Raw genomic sequence first — 26,158 nt, 5'->3', positions numbered from 1 at the left:
AGAATTGTGTCAGTTCGCATATGATGTTAGTTTTCAAAAGGTTATTATGATTTGCACATAGTTATGTCGTGTATGAGGAAGTGATATGGGAGGAATATACATGTATTTCAATAAAACATTTTTAGAGCGTGTTTTCATGAGAAACCCCTAATTAGGGATGGTTCCCGTAGAAACCCATAGGGGTATATTGGAAACACACTGAACACGAATGCCTGTGTAAGCCGATACATCTGTCCCCCCCCTCCGGTGTCCACATCTTACTCCGTGTAGGTCATGGAATTGCAAGTTGGCAAGAAGACAAAAATATTATGACGTATAGGTTCAAGTCTAATATAGCCTATGAATGCTATGGACGTGGGCCAACAACATGTCGTGGCCATTGGCTCCAGAACATGAGCATATCTAACATAGATTGTAAGTTCGGTCGCCACCGAAATTCTAGCTTGAAGTAGACGTGCAAATCTTACTGTCATGTTTTTAACAGAGTCCTTTTCAGCGATATTTCAAAATCTGGCATATTCATTTAAATTGATTATTAGAACAAAATATCTAGTCAGGAAAAAGCTGATTTATATGAAAATGTACTTTAATATTGCGTACGAATAATGCTACGACGATACAAGGAAATTAAATAACATAGAAAATAAACATTTACTAGGATGGTATAATATGATAATTAGAAAATAAACTGTCAACTATGACCATGCACTATTCTGTACATTCCGTATTATAGAGTGACCATAATTTGCGCACATTTAACAAATTATTAAAAAAGTTGATATTCAATCCAAAATTTCTCACAGTTGGTAAAAATTCAACTAAAATCGTAAACCAAACGGAAAGTACGACCTTGCAATCAAAATAGCTCGACAAATTTCTAAAGTAGGCCAATGGTTTCACAAGTTTCGCGATCGCTACATTATACGGCGATTGACTAGCAGACTATATAGTGCGCCCTCGAATGAAAGAATGTGTCATTAAAAAATTGTGACATTTTATTTCATGCACGATAATTTAGAAAAGCTTCAAAAAAGAAGCCAAGAGGGCAAAGATAATAGCATCAGATGGAGGTTAAAATCAGTTGGTATCAAATTTTCCTTACTTTTCGGAAACCTCTGCTTGCAAAATGGCGATTTCTTGATGCTTGTCGAAAAGTTCGGATTTTCTCAGGAAGGACGAGAAATGTAACAAAATTTGCCGATGTTTGACCAATATTTTTTTTACAAATGGAAACCTTATTCTATAAAGGAAGTTACTCAACCCGTAATGTAAGGTTTCTTTTTTTGTTGGTTTTATTACACTTTCAAGATTTTTGCGTCTAATTTGCCCATTGTGCAGTATAATTAATTTACTATGAAACACCCTACCCCCCTCCCTTATGTGGCATCCTACAGAGGACCTTCCTTCACTCTGCAAGAGAACATTTCCTGTCTTAAATCATCTTAAGATTTACACTGAATATGCTGACAGTACAATACGGAATTTTGGCACCGCTACGTTGAACGCTTTAAACTTGTTAAAAACAGAAAATGTAATTCATTAAACATTCTTATTATGACAATTTTGGCGTCTGTCATGCATTGTTCTGCGGATGTTACACATCAAGTCAGCAGAGCCCCGTCTTACAGAAAGTTACGATTGATCCGATCAACCTCAAGTATACACTGCAAAAACACCAGTGTTGATTTAACACCAGCCCGGAATCTATATATGTCCACACCAGAAAGGTGTTAAAAACACCAATTTAGTTTTGGTCTAACACCAGAAGGTGTTTATACAACACGAATTAGTATTAAAACAGCATCGGTTTGATTCCAAACTGGTGTTGTTTCAATATTTCTCTGGTGTTAGACCAAAATAAACTGGTGTTGTTGAACACTTCTCTGGTGTGGACATATATAGATTCTGGGCTGGTGTTAAATCAACACCAGAGTTTTTGCAGTGTATTATGGAAACCCATCAACGACATAAAATCTTTCTTTAGAAAATTGTCACAATTTCCTTTAATTGAAAACAAATAAAAACGTCTTGAAATGTAAAGAAAACAGTAAATTTATGAATATCCATCATATTATTATCCAGAAACTATTTGGAACAAACACGTAGTTTAGATGTTAACGTTGTTGGCTTTCCATAGTTGCAGTTGATTGGATCAATCGTAACTCTTTGTAAGACGGGGCTCTGGAGTAAAAAAAACATAAGCATTGGAGAGTTTTTGCACCGTGATGCAGACGGGATGCAGAACGATTACTAGAACATGGCTAATGCATTTTCGAATGCCCTTCATGAGAAAGAGCAATTACCAAGAATTAAGTCCATATCGAAAATAGATGAGTCAGAACAATAGCTTTGCCCTTGACTCTGGACAAACGACATTTAAAAAAAATTATAACTAACTTTATTTTGCGGACTTCAAATCTTCGGGATAAAGTAACTTATTTCGTTTTCGGATTAACGAACCTTCGTAGTAACAAACCATATTTCGTTTTCGACTAACGATCCTTCGGAATGACGAACCATATTTTGTTTTCGGATTAACGAACTTCCGGAATGACGCCACAAATGATCGAATTAACGAACCCTTTTTTTTTCTTTTTCGGATTAACGAACATGAAGGTATACATGGTATAGGCACGTTACGTGTTTCGGACTTACGGACCTTCGAAATAAACAACCTTCGGAATTACGAAGTGTTTATTTCATTTGGAAATATTCTTTCATCTTTATTGTTTTTATTGACACCAATAAAGGCAAATCATAAGTGTAAACAAAGATCCGAATAATTTAACTATTAAAATATTACAGGAAACGTAGTGTATAAGCACAATGTCTATATAATCATGCATAATTATAGATGTAAAAACAAGTAAATTGTACATGTGACTTACAAGGAAATATCAACTGACGTTTATGCGACCAGGGGCCTGGGAACGAAATTTTAATTGCTTAAAGTGATTGGTTAACACTGGCTTGACTTTTAAAAAATCTGAGCTAGAAGGTCACACTTGTCACCTGTGTCTGTGATATGTTACAAAAATGAAGCCCAGAAAAAATTGCGTTCGAAAATAATTATTTAGTGCTTCAAATATTGAAATATAAAGTGACCGGAAACACCATCTTAATTTCATCCCATACACTTATGTGTACTATTTAGGTGTCTATAAGACGCCTATTTACAAAATCAGGGTTTGCCTTGTAGTTTTAGCTTTTCATTCTCAATAATGGTTGTTTTCAGGGTTTATTAGTTCTAATACATGCACTTGTACACATGTTTCATCTTGGTTTGAGAATTTTTTAAATCGGCTGCTCACAAAGTCAAACAATACCTTTAAGAGCCGGTGAACGTGGTTTTGATTAGCAAAGGAATAACAAGCAAACACAAATACGCTTAAATATAAAGGTGAATTTGGTCAGACAAAAAAAATGACAGGAAAAGAGAGAGGGGGGGGGGGGGGTGGTCGCTTGCAAATAAATATCTTGGTCACATCTTACCAAGCTATGCAGCGAAGAAAAATCTTGGGGTTCCTTCCCAGGAAAACGGAAGCAATTACTGTTCCATGCAAACGTAAAACGTAACGTAACTAATTAATTTGTCTTAATTTCATTGTCATACAGATGTTGACCCTTCACAAGATGTCCAAGCTCGCGCCAGTGAACCGGAAACAGAGCTACGATTAGCATTGCATATCAAAGTAAACAAGTGATAGTCTGTCTGACCTGCTGATTCGCTGCCTTCATCTTAAATAAATCTTATAATATGCCGTTTTATTTTTTATAGAATAGTCAAAGGTAAACACATCTAGACATAACTGATATGTACTTCAGTTTCGAGGTAAGAATTTAGTGAATGGCTGCTCTATTAAAAAGGCACCGATATCTCGCATCGTGCAGCTGATACGAGAATATGTCTCACAATTGAACATTAATGTTTCCCTGTTTCCCCCTACAAAAATCTCAATTTGTTGCATCAGTGATTCAACAGCATAATACACTTTCTACTTCATCTTCATACACTGGATAACAAATAGCTTAATTGAAACAACTGAAAACATAGCAGACCTAATAAAAAGTCTGAAGGCATCTGAACACCGGATTTCAGGAAAACATATTTTAAAAAGTGTTAGTCATGACTGCTAAGGGTAAGGCTGTGGAACATAAACTTGCCATCAAAGATGGAGTTTATTCGAAGCAGGATGACGTTGATTTCAAAAACCCTTCAGCCAAACGAAACATTACCTGCAAGGCTCTGTGGGAAGACCCAACGTATTTCCGATGGATCAGTACCTTCATCTGGGCTTCGGTCAGCATTTTCAACTTTGGTATTATTGGAGACTTCAGCATGTTCTTCATCTATATTGTAGCGTTTTAGGGGTTCCCCCAGCTCTCGCTCCTCTCTTGCTCCCGCTCCCGAGCGGTCAATAGAATGGGAACATAACTCACTCACGAGAGCAAAGGGCTTCTCACCAAAGTATATGGTATTTTAGCTTGCACGATTACTGTCTCGCTACTCTCACTCATTGCTCGCTCGCCTGGTCTGTTATTGTTCAACTAGTTTACCTAATTTAACACTGTCTACGGGATAATCAATCACACTCATCGCAATCAACATCAGATCAAACGATAAACACAAAGATATCGAATCTGAATCAATAATTCATACCTTTCAACTTGTCTTTATTACTCAGAAGTTAACAGCACGTATCCTCCGAACAATCGAGGTCTTCAACAAATATAAATGTAAAGCAGAACTGTAGGGATTGCACCCTGAATTGGAGGTCTAACTGTGATAAACTCTGAACTGAAACTGACTTGAGTGCACTGCAGCATGCATGCACTGACCACTTATGTAACACAACCACCTGCACTGATTGAACTCCCTAACTGAACTGACTGAGTCCACACACAGTCCCTATGTATATATATAACAACTCTGGCTGGCCCTGACACTATTTCTAGCAAGCGCCCTCTATAGGCCTATTTCGTCACATGACCCCCCACTAACTTTGAAACATCCCTGTTTCAAAAAAAATAACTTTAAAACAGAATGACGAAATAGCGAGTTATAAAATATCAATGTCAAAACATAATGACCTAACGAAAAAACACATTGTAAACTTTAAAAAAAATGTAACGACTACTCAGTACCAAACTAGTCATCAAGGTAAAGAAATACGTAACATACACAATATGCATAAAAAAATATCTCATAGAAAACATCAGCTTTATATAAAATAGACTTTTTGGTATAAAACATAGTAAAAAAACTTTATGGCATAAAAGGCAATAATACTGCATTTTGGCACAATACTGGAATGACACAATGTACTGATCAAAATATATGGAACTATCAAAAAGAATCGGCAAGAGTATGTAAGTGCTTGCCCAGCAATAAAACATAAACTTATCATATCGAGACAAAACTGCACCAAATGTTTAGTTTACACAATTAAACTAACCCGAGGTATCAAGATCAAGGTGTATCATCATCGCACTATAAAAAGATATCTCTAACTTCCTTATGCACATGAGTTAAAGGCAGTAATACAAAAATAGTTTTTGGCAGTTTGTTTAAATCAGGTACTGTACATATTTACAACAACAAAAAAATGGCGATCATGAATGACAACATGAAACTCAAAGAATGAAGAAAAATAGTAGGAAGATACAAGATAGAGAAGGTAGAAGGAGCATTAGAGAAGAGAATGGAAAAGTGCAAAAGAAAGAAAGAATTCCATTTTCATTTAAAAACAAAATACATAACATATCAAGGCATCAGGAATAGACGGGAATACAGTCTCTTAAATCACTTCTGCAGTTGGTGGTGGCAGTCCTGTTGCTGGTCCCAAGCAGCAGGCACAAGCTGTAAAAATGTTTCTGTTGAGTCCTTTTGTCGGATAAGTTTTCCTCGCGAATAAAAGCGTTGGACCCTCTTCTCGACGACAGTGACAAGGATAGACCCAGAAGACGATTCGGAAGAGACAGAAGATGGTACAAGTTGCGTAGATAGAGCAGATGGAGATGAAGCAGGTTCGGGCCGTGAAGAGAAAGCAGATGAAAGTGACAGAACAGGTTCAGGTAGAGGCTGAGTCAAAGGGGTTTCTGTGGGTTGTGCTGGAGACGTCGGTTTCTCCTCCTCCTCATCCGTGTCCTCCATACTTTGCATCAGCATTGCAAGGGGCTTGCCAGAAGGGCGCTGAGGGGCTGGTGGCGTCTGAAATCCATTTGAAGTGGTGACAGAAATCGCTACTGGACTAATTGGATGCAGTCCCTGCGACGTACCTGTGCTTGTTACATCCAAACCAAGTGGGTCTCTTGAACAGAAGTTCTTCTCGTGCACCAACATCATGTGGCGCCGGAGGTTGGAGGATCTTGTTGTTTTATATTTGCATCGTTCACATCTGTGTTTCCTCTTTTCTGGCTCCTCTCGTCCCCTGTCCTCCTGTCTTTCCTCCAATTGGTGTTTTTCTCTGACGTGCCTTCTTAGTTCCTGTCCGTCATAGAATTTTCTTCCGCAATCTCTGCAAAAGATCGCCTTTCTGGATGGAGCCATCTGGAGCAAAAAGAAAGAAGACAATGAGAAAATTAAGAATCATCATACTCCATCAGGTATTTTGGTTTTCGTCGTTTCCTTAAAGGGTAACGTCTCTCACTGTTTATATCAACATGTACAGAATCATTAAGGTCATTCGAAACTATGTTATCTGAGTTTGAGGTAGTTGGAAGTTCATTGGTATTAATGACATTTGATTCATTTTCCCCCGCAACGGTTTGCACTGTGTCTTCCCCCTCTACATCTTGATTTGTATCTTTCTCATTATCAGTTGTGTTCTCTGTAAGGACAGGAGTATCAGGATGCTTCCATGTCCACTTTGGGAGATCCGGCCCATGGTATGGCTTAAGCCTGTCAACATGAACTACTGACGGCTTCGCCCGCTGACTGGCCTGTATCCGTAGCGTAACATCCGACAGACGACTGACTATTAAGTACGGGCCTTTCCAACGTAGTTGAAGTTTGGGTGATACACCCTTCTTCTTCGAAGGATCATGAAGCCAGACGAAATCTCCCACTTGAAGACCATGATCTTGAGAAATTCGATCATAATTTTTCTTCTGCCTGGCTGCAGACTTCCTCAAACATTGCTCTGCCCGTTCATGAGCTTTTCTCATTTTATTTCGTAATCTCATGGCATAATCTTCATCACTAGTTTGTTCCTCGTCATCCAAGGTGGGTGTCATCAGATCAATTGGAATCCTCACCTCCCTGCCCAACATCATGATATTTGGGCTTTCTCCTGTCGACTCTTGCGGCGTGGTTCGATAGGCACTCGTAGCATGTGCCAGATGTTGATCCCAATTCTTCTTTCCTGCATCCTCTTCAAGAAGCATAGAGACGATGTTGATCAAAGTCTTGTTGAAGCGTTCTACAAGTCCATCAGATTTCGGATTATAGGGCGTTGTCTTAGTCTTGGTGATCTTTAAGATCTCACGAACTTCAGCAAACAACCGGGATTCGAAATTTGATCCTTGGTCTGAGTGGAGCTCCAGTGGTATTCCGAATCTGCATATAAATTCCTCAACAAGTGCCTTTGCCACCGTCTCCGCCCTAGCATCAGGAAGAGGGTATGCCTCCATCCACTTTGTGTGATAATCACCGACAACCAGTATCCACTGATTACCTGATGCCGTTTTGGGAAATGGGCCCATCAAATCTATGGCGACCCTCTCCATAGGTGCCCCTACACGACTCTGCTGCAGTGGAGCACGCCGTTTCTTTGAAGGTGATTTCCTTCTCTCGCAGAGGGTACAAGTCCTCAGATAGGATCTCACATCAGCAGCTACTCCGCACCAGTAAAACCTTGCTTTTATCTTTGCCAGGGTTTTCTTCAGTCCTAGGTGTCCTCCTAATGGGTTTCCGTGTACTTCCGCTATCACTTCCTTGCGGAGACTCTCAGGCAAAATCACTTGCCTCTTGACACATTCCCCATTATCTGACTCCCATCTTCGATACAGAACTCCTTCATGGGTCTCAATCTGTTCCCATTGAGCCCAATACGTTTTAACTGCTGATTGCTTCTGAGCTATTGTACTCCAATCTGGTCGAGATTCATTGTCATCCTTCATCACTATCATCCAATTCAGCGTGTCATCTGCCAGTTGTGCTTGTCGTAACTCAGCAATTATTAGTGAAGGCCGAGAGGAGATACCCCTGATGCTACATTCTTCCTTAGCAGGATCATTCAGGACACTAGTATCCACGTTTACTTCTTCTTCTCTTCCACATTGCTTACATTGCATACGGGACAAACCATCAGCATTCGTATGCTTTCTGCCAGGTCTATGCTCTATCATTAGATTGTACTCTGATATTGCTTGCAACCATCTTGCCAATTGACCCTCTGGACTCTTGAAATTAGTCAGCCATTTCAGAGAGGCATGATCTGTACGGACAGTAATTGTCCTTCCATAAAGGTACTGCCTGAAGTTCTTCAAAGATTCGACTAGAGCGAGAAGTTCTTGCCTGGTAACACAGTAAGCTCTTTCAGCACGGCTGAGTTTTCTACTGTAATAGGCAATAACCCTTTCTTGTCCTTCCTGAACCTGAGACAGGACTGCTCCAATGGCATTTGCACTTGCATCTGTGTCCAAAATGAAATCATCCTGGGGAATTGGGTAGGTGAGGATTGGTGCACACTGCAATTTCTCCTTCAGCTCCTGAAATGCACGCTCACAGCTATCACTCCATTCAAATTTGGCAGATTTCTTTGTCAAACTATGGAGGGGACTTGCAAGTTCAGCAAAGCCTTTCACAAAGCGACGATAGTACGAGGCTAACCCCAAGAAACTTCTTACATCTTTCTTGCACTTGGGTTGAGGCCACTCAGCAACCGCTTTCACTTTGTCAGGATCGGTGGTTACACCATCTGATGTTACAACATGACCAAGATAGAGTACAGACTTGCAAAACAAATGACATTTACTAGGCTTCAACTTCAGATTAGCTGAACGTAGTCTTGTGAAGGTAGTTTTCAGATGCTTGATTTCCTCTTCAACACTGCGACCATAGACTATTACATCATCTAGGTAAATGAGCAGAATCTCCCATTGGAGTCCCTTCATTACCTTCTCCATTAGCCTCTCGAATGTAGCAGGAGCATTAGTCAGCCCAAATGGCATGACTTTCCATCTATAGAGACCATTCCTTACTACAAATGAGGACTTGTCTTTGGCATCCTCATCAAGGGCTACCTGCCAATAGCCTGATGATAAATCCAATGTTGAGAACCATTTTGCAGAGCCCAGTGCATCTAATGTTTCGTCTATACGGGGCACAGGGTATGCATCCTTAACAGTGACTTCGTTAAGACGTCTGTAATCTATACACAGCCTTTTTGTCCCATCTTTCTTCTTCACCAATACCACATTTGCTGCCCATGGACTTTCACTTGGTTCAATGACTCCTCTTTCTTCCAGATCTTTCACTTGTCTGTCTATTTCTTCTTGGTTACATAATGGATGACGCCTCAGTCTTTGTTTCACTGGCTTTGCTTTCCCAGTTTTGATGGAGTGCTTCACTGCATCGGTACATCCAATGTCACTGTTGGATTTGGAAAAGACGTCTGCAAAATCTACCAAGCATTGCCTAACTCCTTCATGATAGTGAGAATCTAAGTTAGTTATGCTTCTCTGGTAGAGGTCATGCATATGTGGAGGAAGTTGCTGTTCATCATCAGCATTATCACTTGATGTATCTTCCACCTCTGCTGTCATGATCATTCCCACGACCATACCTTCTGGTACTTCAGAATCTGCTTCTCCAGGATTCAAAACTCTTATGGGGATGACATCAGTGTCAGCATCAACCAAAGTTCGACCTAAAACAAGTCCTCTTGATGCTAGTTCCCCACCTCCCTCCATTGGCTCAATAAGGGCAGGTCCGCTTATGTTTTCATTCCTCTTTGCAATTCGACCAGGTATGATGGCTTCATGTCCAGCAGGTATTTGTCTGCTCTCAGCAACTTCGACTCGTGCAATGAATGCATGTCCCATATGGCTAATACACTCTATCTCCTCTCCGTTGATTGTAAGTGTGAGTTTTCCAAAGTCTAGAAGTCCACGCGTAGGGATGAGGAAATCCATTCCAAGTATCCCCTGGCATCTTATATCAGCAAAGATGACCCTAATAGACCTAATAGTCCTTCCCACTTTCACGTCAAGGTTAGCTGCACCTAATATCTGAAGTGGGCTATCATCTACTTGCAAGATTCTTACTGCTGGATCTTCTAGAGTTGGTCTCTTCTCATGCTCCATTTGGTAGTATAAGCTTGTGTTCACAATAGTATCGGTTGATCCTGTATCTAACAAATACCTACAATCTGTTAATCTAATTTGTCCCTTTATGTAGAGCCCTTGCTTTGGGTTGTTCGCTACACTGGGAAGGGTGAAAGTCCGGATCTCTTCTATTGTGTCATTTGTACTTGAGGTTGACTCTGTGGATCCTGTGTGCTCTCCAGCTTGGCCGTGGATCCTCCGGTTAGCTGTGTTTCGTTTCCCTTCTTCTTAATATCTCTCTTAGGTGCAGGGAGTGGACATTGGCGGATGAAATGACCACTCTCACCACACCTATAGCAGCTAACACGCTTTTCTTTTTTCTGTGTAGAAGAGTTTGACTGCTCTCCTGATGATGTATGCAAACTTGCATTCATTATCACGTTTGTCAAGGCTTCCATTTGCTTTGTTTGCTGGATTAAGATGCCTTCCATTTGTCGTGATTGTTGGACCAAGATGCTTTCCATCTGCTGCAAGCGATCATCTGTGTCTTGATCGAGTGCCCTCGTGAATCGAGTAGGCCTCATACGCTCACTTCGTCTCTGCATCTCAATCTTCTCGAAGTTTTCTGTTTCAATAGCAGCTTGTATCGCTTCATCCAGAGTCAATGGTCGAGCTCTGTAAATGCCTTCCCTAACAGACTGGCCCTCCACTGCATCAATGAAATGATTTCTTTCCAGTCTATCTCTTGATGAGGCTGGGATATCTGGGTAAGCCCTGATGGCGAGTTCATGGATTGCCTGCCCTAACTCTGGCAATGACTCTCTTGGCCCTTGCCTCCTATGACGCAACTCCGCCAAGAAATTCTCCGCTTGTTGTCCGGTGTCGAAACGTCGGCTGAGTAATTTCAACAACTCAGGATAACATTGCTTTCTTTCAGGTGTCAAATCACTGACACACCTAAGAGCATTTCCTTGCAAACTAGCAATTAAGTAAATTGCTGATTGCGACTCATCCCAGCCATTCACTTCCTTACATGCTTCGAAATGTTGCTGATATTCTCTCCAAGCGGTTTTGCCATCATACCTATCTGGTGTCATAAGCGGTCGCTCACGACGAGCATGAAAATTCAATTGATATTCTGGAACTGGTTGCCTTGCAACACTTCCATGTCCATATACCCTTGGAGCTATATTTATCGCTTCCCGAGAAACATGAGCATCCATCATTCCACCATGCTCTTTGCTAGTGAGCAACTCTTTTGACATCTCTCTCATGAGCTGAGGATGCTGTGCATTTGGATTGGAAGGAGTAGACATCTTGTAGGACCCGAGAGGTTCTGGTGAGTAGGATGTAGGGAGTATTTGCTCATGAGCAGTTTGCTCATGGGCAGCTTGCTCATGAGCTGTGCGCTCATGAGACATAAATCCTGAAGTCTCATTATGAAGTTCAGTTCTGACGCTTGGCAACTTGAACCTGACCTCTGAATCTTCAGTCTGGTAGTGTGACTCACTCACTCTTCTTTCAGACCGACTAGGAGTTTCACTCTCTCCAAGTCCTTTATAATTCATGTCAGTTCCTGTGCCCTCTAGTCTTTCCAACTTGGCTTCAACTTGCTTCTTATCCCACGCAAGCAGCTCTCTTTCCATTCTTGAACGATTAAGTTCTTCTTGCAGTCTAATCAGCTTGCTCTCCATTTCCCTTTCAGTGCTCATTACCCAATTTGGTTATCAAAAATACCAATGAACTTCCAATCCTTGCTCGTCTATTTATATAACAAGATTCTCTAAAAGATTCATACTATTTTTCACATCAAAACAAAATGGTTTTATCATCTACCCATTTCCTTGTCTATGCCTAGAATATAATTAACATCATCACAAATGAGCTGTTAAACTAGACTATAGATTTTAAGAAGTAACTCTTGCTCGCGACTTGCTCACGAGCAGTGTGACAAGCAAGCTAATTTGATAACCTCCAAAAGCACATGGCCATTGCTTCAGTGAGCTGAGAAAATCAACGGTCATGTCTCCCTATTGTGTGCTTGCCGTGCTTGATTGCTCACAGACAATAATGTGAACAGACCCAGTGTGAGCAAATAAACTTCACATCCAACATCAATAAAGAGCATTAATTCATCTACTTTGAGTTGGATCTCGTGAGCATTTATTTCATCATTCTCATGAGCACAGCGAGCACTATGTTGTTTAGCGAGTCAGTGTTTCGTGCATGCTAAATCCCACACCGCTGCCACCATTTGTAGCGTTTTAGGGGTTCCCCCAGCTCTCGCTCCTCTCTTGCTCCCGCTCCCGAGCGGTCAATAGAATGGGAACATAACTCACTCACGAGAGCAAAGGGCTTCTCACCAAAGTATATGGTATTTTAGCTTGCACGATTACTGTCTCGCTACTCTCACTCATTGCTCGCTCGCCTGGTCTGTTATTGTTCAACTAGTTTACCTAATTTAACACTGTCTACGGGATAATCAATCACAATCATCGCAATCAACATCAGATCAAACGATAAACACAAAGATATCGAATCTGAATCAATAATTCATACCTTTCAACTTGTCTTTATTACTCAGAAGTTAACAGCACGTATCCTCCGAACAATCGAGGTCTTCAACAAATATAAATGTAAAGCAGAACTGTAGGGATTGCACCCTGAATTGGAGGTCTAACTGTGATAAACTCTGAACTGAAACTGACTTGAGTGCACTGCAGCATGCATGCACTGACCACTTATGTAACACAACCACCTGCACTGATTGAACTACCTAACTGAACTGAACTGAGTCCACACACAGTCCCTATGTATATATATAACAACTCTGGCTGGCCCTGACACTATTTCTAGCAAGCGCCCTCTATAGGCCTATTTCGTCACAATATCGAAGAGGATCTTAAAGCATCCGTGATGGAATTAAGTAAGTAAAGATACATGTATTTTTACACCAAAATTTGGTTCTAATTTGTACCGTCAACACATAAATCACATTCTCATTCCCCTTACTCCTCTTTCGTAAACCGGGTCGGGATAACTGAATCTGGACACTGGGTTTGTTGGTGCCACACCTCATTCAGGGCAAAAAAAGCACCCGGAATAAGGTAAGAAGCATCCATTTGCGGATCAGGTCTGGTCCTTTCCCTGTTTCTCAACTAATGATTAAAGATTCCGTACACATGGTGGCGAACCCATGCATTACATCGGACTTTTGTCCGGGTTAATAGTTTACAGGAACGGAGTGTGGTATCAAAAGCTAGACCCGATTCCTAGCTGACCCAGGAAGAAATGACGAACAGATTAAGTATTCGTAAATCTCCTTTGATCTGTTTCTCAACTTCGAGATCCCGGAATCAACATCACGAAGTACCCGGGCATTATATCGGACGTTTGTGTGGGAAAATTACTTTGTCAGAGCGGGATGTGTTATCCAAAGCAAGACCCAGTTTCTAACCCAGGAAAAAATAACAGAGATTGATCATTCTTATATCTCACTCAATATGATTTCACGCTAATTTTCCTCAAAGGAATCACAGAATGTATGAGTTTCTGGTTCCACGGAAACAGGTTCCACGTAGTTTGTCCAAGAGATGTCCAAATACTCTTTCTGTAAAAGAATATAAAGTGGAAATTGTATATGGTTGGCAGAGGAATGAGATGAATACATTTTCGAAATATTGTAAAATCAACTTTCTTATTTCTGTATGCTTCCTAGACTGGCTAGGTAGTCTTCCATGGATTCTCTTCAGTGTGTGTTCACCACTCACCACACCCATCGTCAAAGTCCTCGGATATCGCTACACTCTTGTCGGGTCTAACCTTGTCTGCGCCATTGGGCTCTTTGCCACCAGCTTCCCGCACCAGATATGGCCGATGTATCTCACGTACAGTCTGGTGTTCGGCGGAAGCACGATTATTTATTATACTGCCGGATGTATCTATGTCACAGGTTACTTTGACCAGAAGTCCTGTACCGGTCCGGTGTCTTCCATGGGATTCTTTTATGAGATAGGTAAGATGGTGTTGCACTTCATAGCTCCGTAAGACGGAGCTTAATTATAGCGATTGACCATATGGCCGAAACCTAAGATGATTCTATTGAATTGTTTTGTGTGATCAATTGCAACAGCATGGTAGTCGGCTCAATGACGAATCTGTAATTGAGAGACCGTTCAGATGCCGTTATAACATCAGTGAAGAATGCACAAATTTCCATTGCTTCGCGAGATGCCAAACCGACAGCTATCATCATTTCCAAAACGTAGAATTTCAGAATCGTTACCATCAAAGTTTACGGATTACGGAAAATTCTTTGACAGATTAAATAACGCTCCATGAGGTTTTTTTTTTGTATTATTCTTTTAAATGTTATTTTATTCATTTATTTTTTTTTTTGAAAGGGGTGGTTACATAGCCAATTGCCTCCTACTTCGATCTGCATTTTCCATCTTTCGATGTTACGTTATCACTTGACGATACGTTTATATTATTACGGCTATAATCTTTCGACTTTACGTCATTTTGTGACTATATGTTAAATTTCAACCATAATATATGTCATCCTTCGACTACACGACACCTTTCGACTAAACGTAATCTTTCGACTTGACCATATCTTTCAGCTGTTCTGGTATTTAGTCCCATCATCCAGGTGACTGCCGATGCATGGGGGTGGCGCTGGTCGGTTCGCCTCCTCTCTTCATGCACACTTGTCTGTTCTGGGCTTCTTGTTATATTCATCAGGTAACAGAGTCAATAGTATATAAACACGCTCTGCGATTGGTCAGTTTTCTATGACGTAACATGCAATTATTGCGCACGAAAGCACGGTCTCGTCTTACATTAATTTATACGACTGCGTTACCTCGCTTTTATTTCAGAGATGAATCATATGCTAAATGGTATCTAGAAATCTATTTGTTCATGCATGCATGTGAAATGAAAATTGGATTTTATACGAATAAATGTGGTTGCGTAATAGCATTTCTTTTTTTTTTGGGGGGGGGGATATGACAAAGAATTTATACGAAGAATCACAAGTCATTCTAAATGGTTGTCAATCGAAAGTATATTAATTACGAGTAAGATAAGACGAAATAACCTAGGTGAAATAAACAAGTTAACTATTCAAAATAAACTGCAGTACTGGAAAATGCTACCCACGAGTGGCGATAATCCTCATTTTTCAAAATTGTCATTTCATGACTTGCTCCCTGTCCCTCTCTCGTATGAAAATCCGCGGCTGATTTAATGCTACTTTAATCTGAATTATTGGTTTAAATGTATAATCTGTGTTTTTAGGCAACCTCCGTTAGATCTCTCGGGACGGGTTATCAATCCAGTCACCAATGATGAAGATCAAGGAAAAGAGGCAATCGATGTCCATGAACCATGCTTAGCGACCACGAAAGACACCGAGGCCAATGATGCGGTGACGACGTCGCGAGAGAGATACATCAAGATGATATCGATGCCATCTTTCTGGGTCTTCGAGTTGAGCATAATGTTATCGTTTACAGCGTTGTCGTTCAGCAACATTAATCTCGTGAGTGGAATATAGCATTTTTTATCCAACACCCACGGGGATTTTCTTCAAGCTGGCTAGACCATTGCATTTATCCCCCAACATAATTTCGAATTCCATCCCGGGATTCCATCGAATAACTGACCAATTTTCTATTTTATTAATATGATTATCTGTCACTCTTTTGTCTATTAGGAAGAGCAAATTATATTGCCTATCAAATATATAAGAAGAATCATTACTCATAAGTTTTAGTCACTCGATTTTGGTCAATTCGTCTTAAAACAGGAAATCTTGCACCGAATGTAAACGCAGGCTAATTCATGTATGCACCACTTCGGATGTTTGACATCATTCTTCTCAACCTGGCTAACAAATATGTAGGCCCTACTCACGAAACAGGCGAATTGTGTCGATTTAATATCGTGGACAACATAAATGCGAACTAAAGCAAAGATTGAATTGGTTCCTTTTAATATCGTTTTCTACGCTCTCGCTTATTTTCTCTCCATCCTCATTATCATTTTGATATATCTTTTCAGGGCAGCTACCTCTACTCCGTCGGAATCTCTACTGGAGTTACTGCGATTTTACACTCGTCTTTGGCAGGAGGAGGGGTACTCGGGCGGTCCCTCGTCATGTTTCTCTCCCATAAACTACCCGTCCCCATTTCAAGCATCTATCCAATCATCGCCATCTTGAATTGTTTCCTCTCCATCCTCATATTAATAACATCCAGTTTACCGGTACTCTACATCTATTCCACAGGTATGAGTCAAAGTTTCAATTTAAACAATGTCTCCCCGAAATATTAATTGAATTATTCCGAAGAATGGCGACCCAATTCCCGTGCCGCCCATTTCCTAATTCCTGGATTCAACCGTACTGGTATTTTAATACATGTTTTAAAAAAGGAATAAAAATGATTTATATTCACACACAAACTTAAATTATTGAATGCGATATTGCATGAAGTATGAAAAGAAGGCCTCACTGTTATATTTATATATTTATTAATATTTACATATAAGTCACCATTAAAGTAACTTTATAAATTCTGTAGATTTTTAAACCATTTTTTTATTGGTAGCGATGAATTGCTTTCATGGTTATCAAAGTAGACTTTTTGTCTTCATCTCTTTGTTATTCGATATTAATCACTGATAGTTATAAATTCAGTGCATGATACGCCAAAGGGGCAAAGGTATGAGTACACTTGCTGTCTCCCTGTCTTTCCAGCCGTAGGCTTTCTGCGTGCTCTGTATTTCTCCCTGGCGACCGGACTTGCGGTGGAACTCTTTGGTATCACGAATGCGGCTCAGGGGTATGTGGGACTGTTCTTTGCTTACGGCATAGCCGGAGTACTTGCTGCCGTGTTACCAGGTGAGACCAAAAACCAGTGGCGCGTTTCATTCACATTTTTGTACAATTATTACTTTCTGAATATTAATTGATATTCAGAAAGTGAAAACAAATAGCACAAATGAGAGTACATATAATATATACACTGATTTGTATTTTTTCCGCAAAAAATAAAATCTTAGAATAATATTCAGAAAGTAATATTTATTTTCACCCTTCCCTCTTTCATTCCTCCTTAATTTTGGGGGGTCGTTATTTTCGTATATATATATATATATATATATATACAGTATATAAATATATATATATATATATACAGCGCGTCCCAAAAAAAATGTCCCTCTGATATGCGGCTAAATAACTTCCAAAAATAAAAATTATTCTCAATGAAATGTATAGGTATAGGAAGCCCATCTCTTGTTCTAACTTCTGTAAAAATTTCATTGGTCTCGCTTCAGTGGTTTTGAATACACAGCCTATTATGTAACAGTGGTGCTTTTCAGCCCATTCCAAGTTTGCATGCATGCAGCACTGCTCTGTGTTCTGCATTTTCTTGCATATCAACCCCCTTTGACCATTCTGACCAAGGAGATATTAACTCTATCTCCTTGCTCTGACCAAGGAATTCCCTGATCTGACCAGGGAAATCTCCATGATCTAACCAGGCTCGTCAAATCACAACCTGGAGCATGTTCAGAAGGGCAAAAACAGTATTTGACAGTACATTTCATGTTTGATAAACGGGAGATGCACAATGATTGAGACAACAGGTCATGTCTGTTTCATGCATAATTCCAACAATACTGCATTTTTGTTTTAATTTATTTTTGTTTAGTTAATAAGCTACTGAGGTCAAGTTTAATAATTCAATGTAACTTTTTAAAAGAAAAAAGTCAAAATTTTCTATGGTAAAGTTCCTTTACGCAAAGGGTGATTAACTTGTGGATTCCCCCTTTTTTCAGCTTATTTTACTCATCCATCATTCACATTTTCTTTCAAATTGGTGCACTGATTCCCCTTATCAATCATCAAACAAACTTAATTTTTATGTTTCTTGTCCTTCTGAACATGCTCAAGTTTATGATTTAATGAGCCTGGATATGATTAGGGAAATATCCCTGCTCAGATCCTGGATGTAAGAATAGGGGTTAACATGCCATAGACAATGAAGAAATGCATCAATACTGCAAACTTGGAATGGGCTAAAATGCACCACTGTTACGTAACAGAGTGTGTATTCAAAACCGCTGAAGCGCGACCAATGAAATTTTCATAGAAGTTAGATCATGAAATGAGCTTTCTACTCATCAACATTTATTTGAGAATCCTTCCACATTTTAGAATCAATCCAGTCCTATGACAGAGGGACATTTTTTTGGGACGCACTGTATACAGTATATAAAATATTTATTATCTCATATTTTTGAGGGAGGAGGGTCCCCCAAGCCCTCTGTTTGTACGCCAATGCTGATTCCTTCTAGGAATCAATGGCACGTGCAGTAGAGGACGAAAGAAACAGAGGCATCAGCGACATCATGTGTGCAACTACTAAAATCATATGATAACGTATAAATCGGGGCGACAGTAATAAAGGACGATCAAGGAAGCTCGTGGAGAATTTCACAACCTAGGTTGTTGGGCAACGTCCGTCAGACGAAAGATCAAACAAAATAATAGTGATGAAGGAGATAATGGGAAACGGTTTAGTGATGTGCAGCATTAAAGGGATGGTCCAGGCTGGAGATATAATAGAGTAAAATTCAGAAAGCAAAATGCTGAAAATTTGATCAAAATCGGATAAATAACAAATTTATTGAATTTTACAGATTTGCATTATTCCGGTGCAAAAGTTCAAGGCGTGTCTTTATCATTGAATATTAATTAGGTGGGCTGATGATGCTACATCCCCTCTTGTTCTTTTGTTTTTTATTATATGAAAGTATGTGATAGGTTTATTAAAAAAAATCTCCCAAGAACTAAAACAACTGGATTGATAACTGATTGCATTAGTTATCTATTTCCGCAACTTATTTCAATAATGGAGACACATCATTTACACATGAATTGTATGAAAAATGAAACATTTATGATTTCATGTAATAACACAATAAAAAAGGGAAGTAGGGATCATCATCCGCCCACCTAATGAATATTCATGCGATGTGCATATAACCGTTTTCAAAAAATATTGATAAACTTTAAAGTTCAATAACTTAATTAATTGTTGCCCGATTTTGATGAAAGTTCAGCATTTGGCTTTGTGAACTTTACTCTATTTATTTAGATATTAATATTAAAAGCCCGGATCTTCCCTTGAAGATAATATCAAGGCTCCGTTTTATGAGATTCTATTCAGATATTGCATAATATGACCGGCGGGAGTATATAATGGGTTGATTGAATATTGGTAGAAAGGAAAGATTTTGTACAATCATTAAGTATATATTCAGAGATGCTGCAGCATTCGAAATCCTGTACAATATTTGAAATATTTTTAATGACAAACAAGTGCTGTATAAAATTGTCCCCATGTCACAAACCTGTAGGGGAAGGCGGGGTAAGATGAGCATAGGGGCAAGTTGAGCCACCACCCCCAGGCAAATAATAAATGAGTTAGACATTGTGGTGGTGTTATGTATTGATGACCCATTACACAACCCTTTACCCAACCATATTGTTTTCGACTTTGGAACAATAGGTACTTTTTCAGACGGAAAATTACAAATTTCAGCCAAAAAGGTAAAAAAATGTGTAAAATAGAGGAGTACCTTTTACCCACACACGTCTTTGAATATAATAAAGAAATAAGAACAATATTGTTAGTCCAGGTATGGATCTTCATACTTGTCATAGTCTTTTACATGATGGATGCATAAGAAATAGTTGGATGTGAGAATATCGCATTAAGTTCGGACTGTGGTAATTCGAGCCAGCCAACATGGGGCAAGTTGAGCCATGGTAATTCTTATGGTAATATATAAGAATAAAAAAAATAAAAAAAAATTGAAAAGCCATTGATATGCAGGCATAACGGTGTAAATTCACATGACAGTTCTTTTACTTTTAGAGGATGTTAGTATTTATAGAGAATTAGCAAGTGAAAACACTTGAAATAAAAAAATGACATGCTGCTTCTTCCCGCATACATTTTGTACATAGTTTTTGTGGCTCAACTTACCCCAGAAGATGGCACAACTAACCCCACATATGGGGCAAGTTGAGCCATTTGACATCGTTTTTTTCAAAGGTCACAATGAATTTCAGTGTGGGGGTAGAAAGTTATATATAGGTGAAAAATATTCAGAAGAATTCAATTTAAAGGTAAGGGTACTTATTTCTACAATATTACTAGGTGATATCAATTTTAACATGCAAAATCCAAAAAGTGTCACAACTTACCCCGCCTTCCCCTACCTATCATAAACATTTCATAATTAATTTTCTTTTGCAATAATAGGTTCATTCATTGCTTTGTTTATTGGATTTTCTTGTATAGGTATAACACATGGTCTTACTGGATCTTATACAGTCACGGTGATTACTTGTGCAGTATTCTGGGGTATTTCCTTCCTTCTCTTTGCCGTTGTCTACCTCCTGTACCGCCGCCGACAAAAGAGGGGGTTAGAAGCTGTGAGAATATCAGCGAAATCACAATTACGTGTACACAGTGATGAAAACTATGCAACGAAGAGCCTATAAAAGGGAACGTTGGAAACAAGATATACTTGGAGGCTAGGCATGGCAATGGGGAAATGCAAGATTTTAAAAAGATTTAAAAACATTATTAAAAAAATAAAGATATAGATGTCGACATGAAGGAGCTGAAGAAATCAAGTTTAATGGATGGTGTTTATTTCGAGTACAGCACCGGAGAGATTACTAAGGTCCGCAATGTTATCAAGTTGGTTATTATTTATAGCAGATGTATGAAAGAAACATCTCAAAGATGGTTTGTTGAAAATCCAACAAAGAATATAGCTTACTGATTGCTTTTTTTTTTCATTTTTTTACGTATGACATCACATGGCCGGGCGCGGAGCAGCTATACCCATATAATCATAGCATCTACGGTATAACTTACACAAATTTCCATCTTTAATGTGATTTAATAATGATTACGAAAGGAGAATGTGACTGATGACATATTGAATGTGCAGGTTGAATCATGTGATCAATAGTAGTTGATGGCGCGAACTTTGTATTATTGTAATGGTACATGTACGATATTTATTTAGAAATTACGCACAACCCAGGAATTAAAGGAGTGGGAGGCACCATGATGCCCCACCCCAATCAAAGATTTGCGTGATATTTCCGAAACGCAAAAAGATAGTGCCGCAAAATTGTATGACTTTTTTATTTGAAGTGTCGTGCAACCTTTTAGACCAAATTCGCGACATACGGGTACATCATCGGGACGCCACGTAACTTGTTACGAGACAATGTCATGCCAAAAAATGGCTAACTTTTTATACTCTATGGGAGATGAGATTGAAAAAAGGGGGAATGTTTTCCGTTTTAATTGGTCTGCATAATTAATTAAAAGTTTAATTTAGTTGTTAAATGGTTTGTGACAATTCCCATTGAAAATTAAATCCTAAAAACAAAGATATACTCCAAAATTAGTACATCAAAGTGAGGAAAAAATCAAGTTATAAAGATGACATCTGGAAAATAAGAGGAAGAAAATTTGAAGTGAAATTGGGTGTTAAATTTGAAAATGTTTTTCACGAATAAATTTGCATATTTTATTCATGATAAAAATAATTATTTTCATATTTCTTTTATATACTGGCTTGTGGTTTATATGGTAAAGAATGTGCGAGTCAAATTTCTGCGCGATCGGACGAAAGGCGGCTGAGATCAGAAGGGGGGCATCATGCACCCCCCCCCGTCCACAATACATCTCAAATAGCCCAGTCCTTTGAGGTTAACTCTGTGTGCATATTATTGATATTAATCCATGAAAATCAATCAAAGAACTAAAAGAACATCGTTCTCTACTTTTCAAGTAAATTACATTGCCTATTTATGTATAGGCCTACTATATCCTATGCAATGAATGGAATTCTTAAATTATTTGAATAAGCTAAAAACGTATACATGCATCGTGCAGAGAGGCAAAGAAAGTAGTAGTACAAGACGGATCGTTTCGTCATTACGTCATCATATCATAATAAAATGAAGAAGAAAAAACAGCTTTGAAGGCGATACAGTCGCTTGTTAGTCAGACAATGATACGTTGACCCGACTTAGCAAATTAATTAGATCATGTTTGACTTGACAAACTTATCTACTGACAACCTGTTCTACTATACTATGTATATGTTTTTCTACTGTATTATTATATATTTTTGCCAATTATATGAATCATACAATCTATTCATGAAAAATAAATTACTTCAATACATACATTATATCATTGTCGGTGAAAATTTTGTTGTTCTGTGTTGATCGTTTCAGAATATCGTAAAGAGCAAAAAAAAAATCATGCAAGACAATCAGTAATACCATGGAGGTAAAAGAGGATGGAGTACCATCTCACTCATATCCTCTGAAGCCACGTTTGATGCCGCAGGGATAACACATGGCAGGCATATGTTTAAAGGCATGGTCCGGGCTGAAATTTTTCATAGCTAAATAAATAGAGTAGAATTCCCTGAGCAAAATGCCGAAAATTTCATCAAAACCGGATAACAAATAACAAGGTTATTGAACTGTTAAATTAAGCAATATTTTGTCAAAAAATTCTTCATGAATATTCATTAGGTGGGCCGATGATGCAACATCTCCACTTGTTCTTTTGTATTTTAATTATATGAAATTAGGTTTATTCAATTTTTTCCTCCAAGATCTAGATAAAATTTGATCGACAACTGACTTAGTGCATTAGATATCAATTGCTGCAACTTATTTCATTATAAGGGAGACATATTCACACAAGTATGAAATAATTAAAAAAAAATATGTAATAACATAAGAAAACGGAAAGTGGGGATGTGACATCATCAGCCCACTAAAATGAATATTCATGACGACTGTTTAAAAAAAAATATTGTTAAACTTTAAACTTCAATAACTTTATTATTTTTTATCCGATTTTGATGAAATTTCCGGTAATTTGCTCAGTGAATTATACTCTTTGTATTAAGATATAAATATTTTCAGCCCAGACCATCCCTTTAACTGGATTTTTCCTTGCAGACTGTACACAATGATCCCTACCTCGCTGCAGACTTACGGGCCAAGAAATATTCTTTAGTCATGATGACCACTACCTGTGGTCGGATAGTATGAGCAGACACACTGCGAACCCCCCCCCCCCCAAAAAAAAATGCAATGTTTATCAAAATGTGTTTTTACTCGAGTGGTCGCACCTGTGGCACATGAAATTACAAATGTATATCTTCCCTATAACTAGTCTTCTTTTCTTGTAATGTCAAAGTGTTTGTAAATTTGTAAAATGTTGATTTAAGAATTCTGAGGGTTTTTCTCTGAAGTTATCATTCAATATTTTGCTCAATTTCAGGACATAATGAGGCTTTAAGAAAAAAAAAACAATTCTCATGTGAATTTCATTGATACGCACAATTTTTGATCAAATAAAATTTGAAATATTCCAAATTATCTATTTTCAATGTAAATCACTTTTCATTTTTCCCATGAAACTTGCAGCATTACAGGTCACCATCGAAAGCTACAGACTGTTGCACCTGTGTATTCCTTTGGACTTCTTTTTAGAAATTTAAAGCTCAATCCATGAATTATTTGCATATTGTGGTCACTCCATCCTTTTTACCTCCATGGTAATCAGTTTCAATTGAAATTGGTCCCAAACTTTCAAGTTATGATGACATTTCTAAAAATATCCCAAACATGGTCAAAGTTCATTGAACTTGGACGACATTGGTCATATGACCTGGAACTTTCATTAATTAATTATCACCTATTAATTTCCATTAATAAGGTCCACATACTTTCCAAGTCAAGATGGGATTTCAAAAGCTTAACCTTGGTTAAAATTTGAATGTTGAAGGTGAGACAAAAAACCCCCTCAACCTATATCTTTTTCACATGCACCTCTCCCTCTCCCCTCTACCTTTTTTCTCTCTCTCACTCTCTTCTCTCTCCTTCTCTCCCTCCCTCCCCAAGACTCTATCTCTCTAATAACCTTTATGATCTAGTCTACAAGTATTGAGAATTTACTAAGAGAGATAATTTTACTTCACAAAAATTAATAGAAGCAAACCATTGCAGTGTTTTAGAAATAATTACAACAATTCGGTAGAAATCATTTATTGCACATTAAATTTGACAAAAAATCACACAGTACAGTCACTTAATGTTAGATGTAGAGTTTTGTCATTAAACTATATTTAAAAAAAAAACATGTAGAAAAAATATATTCACAGCTTCATGAACTGCATGTGTATGGGAACAGTACAGGGGCCATGGAATGGTTTTGGAAGTGGGAAGGGACTGACCATAAAAAAGTGGAGGGATGAGGCCAATCGCCAATGTACGGGTGAATGCGCCCAAAGAAGCCAATTGACTGGTGAAACCTCACAACAGATATTTTTTTCCTTTTGTTATTTTCTTGAAAATTAATTTTCTTCATATTTCAAATACACTATAATGTATAGATATGAAGGTCTTTTTTAATCTCAGATGATTCCATTTCACCAACATTTATTACTTGACAAACTTATCAGAACATTTTTTTGGAATAAAATATATACTCATTTTTAGATATACAGTGCGTATCAAAAAAAAGTTTACACTTCGAAAAACCCCTGGGAATTCAAAAATATACAACATGTGGGTAATTTTTGCACGTATAATCTTGTTTTTGGGTCTCATCTATCCAATGAAAGTAAAAGTTTTGTCAGAATGTTACTCTTGAGTGAGCACTGTCCATTTCTGTAAAGCTCGGAGAAATCTGTTTGCGCAGAATTGGTCGTTTTCATGCTGGATCAAGGGGAAAGGACGAAATCAAACTTACCCTTCGAAACATTTATCATACATTTCCCTTGCACTTTTAGTCAACTGAAATAAAACGGATACATTCAAGCATTTTGTAACAATTTTGCCGCCCGAATTTGAAATTTCAACACTTAGTAAGCAAAACCTTTACCCTTTTTGTGCCAGCTGGATCTGAGGACATAACTGAATCTGAATAAAAGTTTACATCAGACATCTCCAGCATTTTTTCACAAAGTTTTTATCATTGAAAGTGGGTTTACATTTCATTTTTCATTTAATACTTGTTTCTCCAAACTTTTCTCAATTTTAGCAATGATAAACATAATGAAAATCACACCTCAGTGTAAAGCAAATATCGTCACGATGGGCTCGGTGTGTGGGGGAGTGGGGTAGGGCGAAATGCACTCTTCGAAGTGTTTTGGGCAAGGAAACAAGTCTAACAAAGTAGAAGATATCTTCAAATCAATTTTACTAGCTAAATTCCATGTGTTCTTCATGATTACAGTCTACTTTTATTCGCATAACTATTTCAATGTTCTGCGCAAATCATTTTTCACTAACTTTTCAAAAGTAAGTGGTGCTCACTCAAGCGGAAATATTTTTTGACAGTTATATCGTTATTTGCTTTAATGGACCTGTACCAATGTTAAAATGTGGAAAAATCTTCAGGATATTACAAATGCATAATTTTACAGGATTTTTTCAAAGTGTAAACTTTTTTTGATACGCACTGTTGATGAATATGCCAAAGTCAAATACCTTTTGACCATGTCCAGAAATCTGTTTGACTTAGGAAAAATTTGATTTAGAATACATAAATTATGCATGGTAGCATAACTGCTTCCACTTAGAAAAATATTTGACTTATACTACACAACAAATCAGAAGCATCTGAGAATGAATCAACAATGGTACGCCAGGCTTCGCGATCTGCCACGACCATGAGAGTTGGAAAACCATGGTCAGTCATTATACTCATAAGAGGTCAACAGGAGATCGATAAAGTGACCCTTATTG

At 38.3% G+C, this 26,158-nt stretch overlaps 2 protein-coding genes across 2 annotated transcripts; one reads left to right on the top strand and one right to left on the bottom strand.

The window, feature by feature from the left end:
- Nucleotides 1-4,657: 4,657 nt before the first annotated feature.
- Nucleotides 4,658-13,162, bottom strand: LOC121426433. Its single transcript, XM_041622731.1, has 2 exons — nt 12,829-13,162; nt 4,658-6,550 (listed from the first exon to the last, which is right to left on the bottom strand). Exon 2 carries the CDS (start codon nt 6,548-6,550, stop codon nt 5,804-5,806), a length of 747 nt encoding a protein of 248 aa, XP_041478665.1. The 5' UTR covers nt 12,829-13,162; the 3' UTR covers nt 4,658-5,803.
- On the top strand, nt 13,163-21,129 carry LOC121426432 (monocarboxylate transporter 10-like). The gene is made up of 7 exons (XM_041622730.1): nt 13,163-13,195; nt 13,988-14,284; nt 14,895-15,015; nt 15,574-15,817; nt 16,339-16,564; nt 17,036-17,179; nt 20,655-21,129. The coding sequence occupies exons 1-7, from the start codon at nt 13,186-13,188 to the stop codon at nt 20,855-20,857; spliced, it is 1,245 nt and encodes a 414-aa protein (XP_041478664.1). The 5' UTR covers nt 13,163-13,185; the 3' UTR covers nt 20,858-21,129.
- The last annotated feature ends 5,029 nt before the right edge of the window (nt 21,130-26,158 follow it).

This window comes from Lytechinus variegatus, chromosome 13 (assembly GCF_018143015.1).
Source record: "Lytechinus variegatus isolate NC3 chromosome 13, Lvar_3.0, whole genome shotgun sequence".
In the NCBI taxonomy this organism is placed as follows: domain Eukaryota; kingdom Metazoa; phylum Echinodermata; class Echinoidea; order Temnopleuroida; family Toxopneustidae; genus Lytechinus; species Lytechinus variegatus.
The sequence above is the reverse complement of the archived record's forward strand: the minus strand, read 5'-3'. Positions and strand labels throughout refer to the sequence as shown.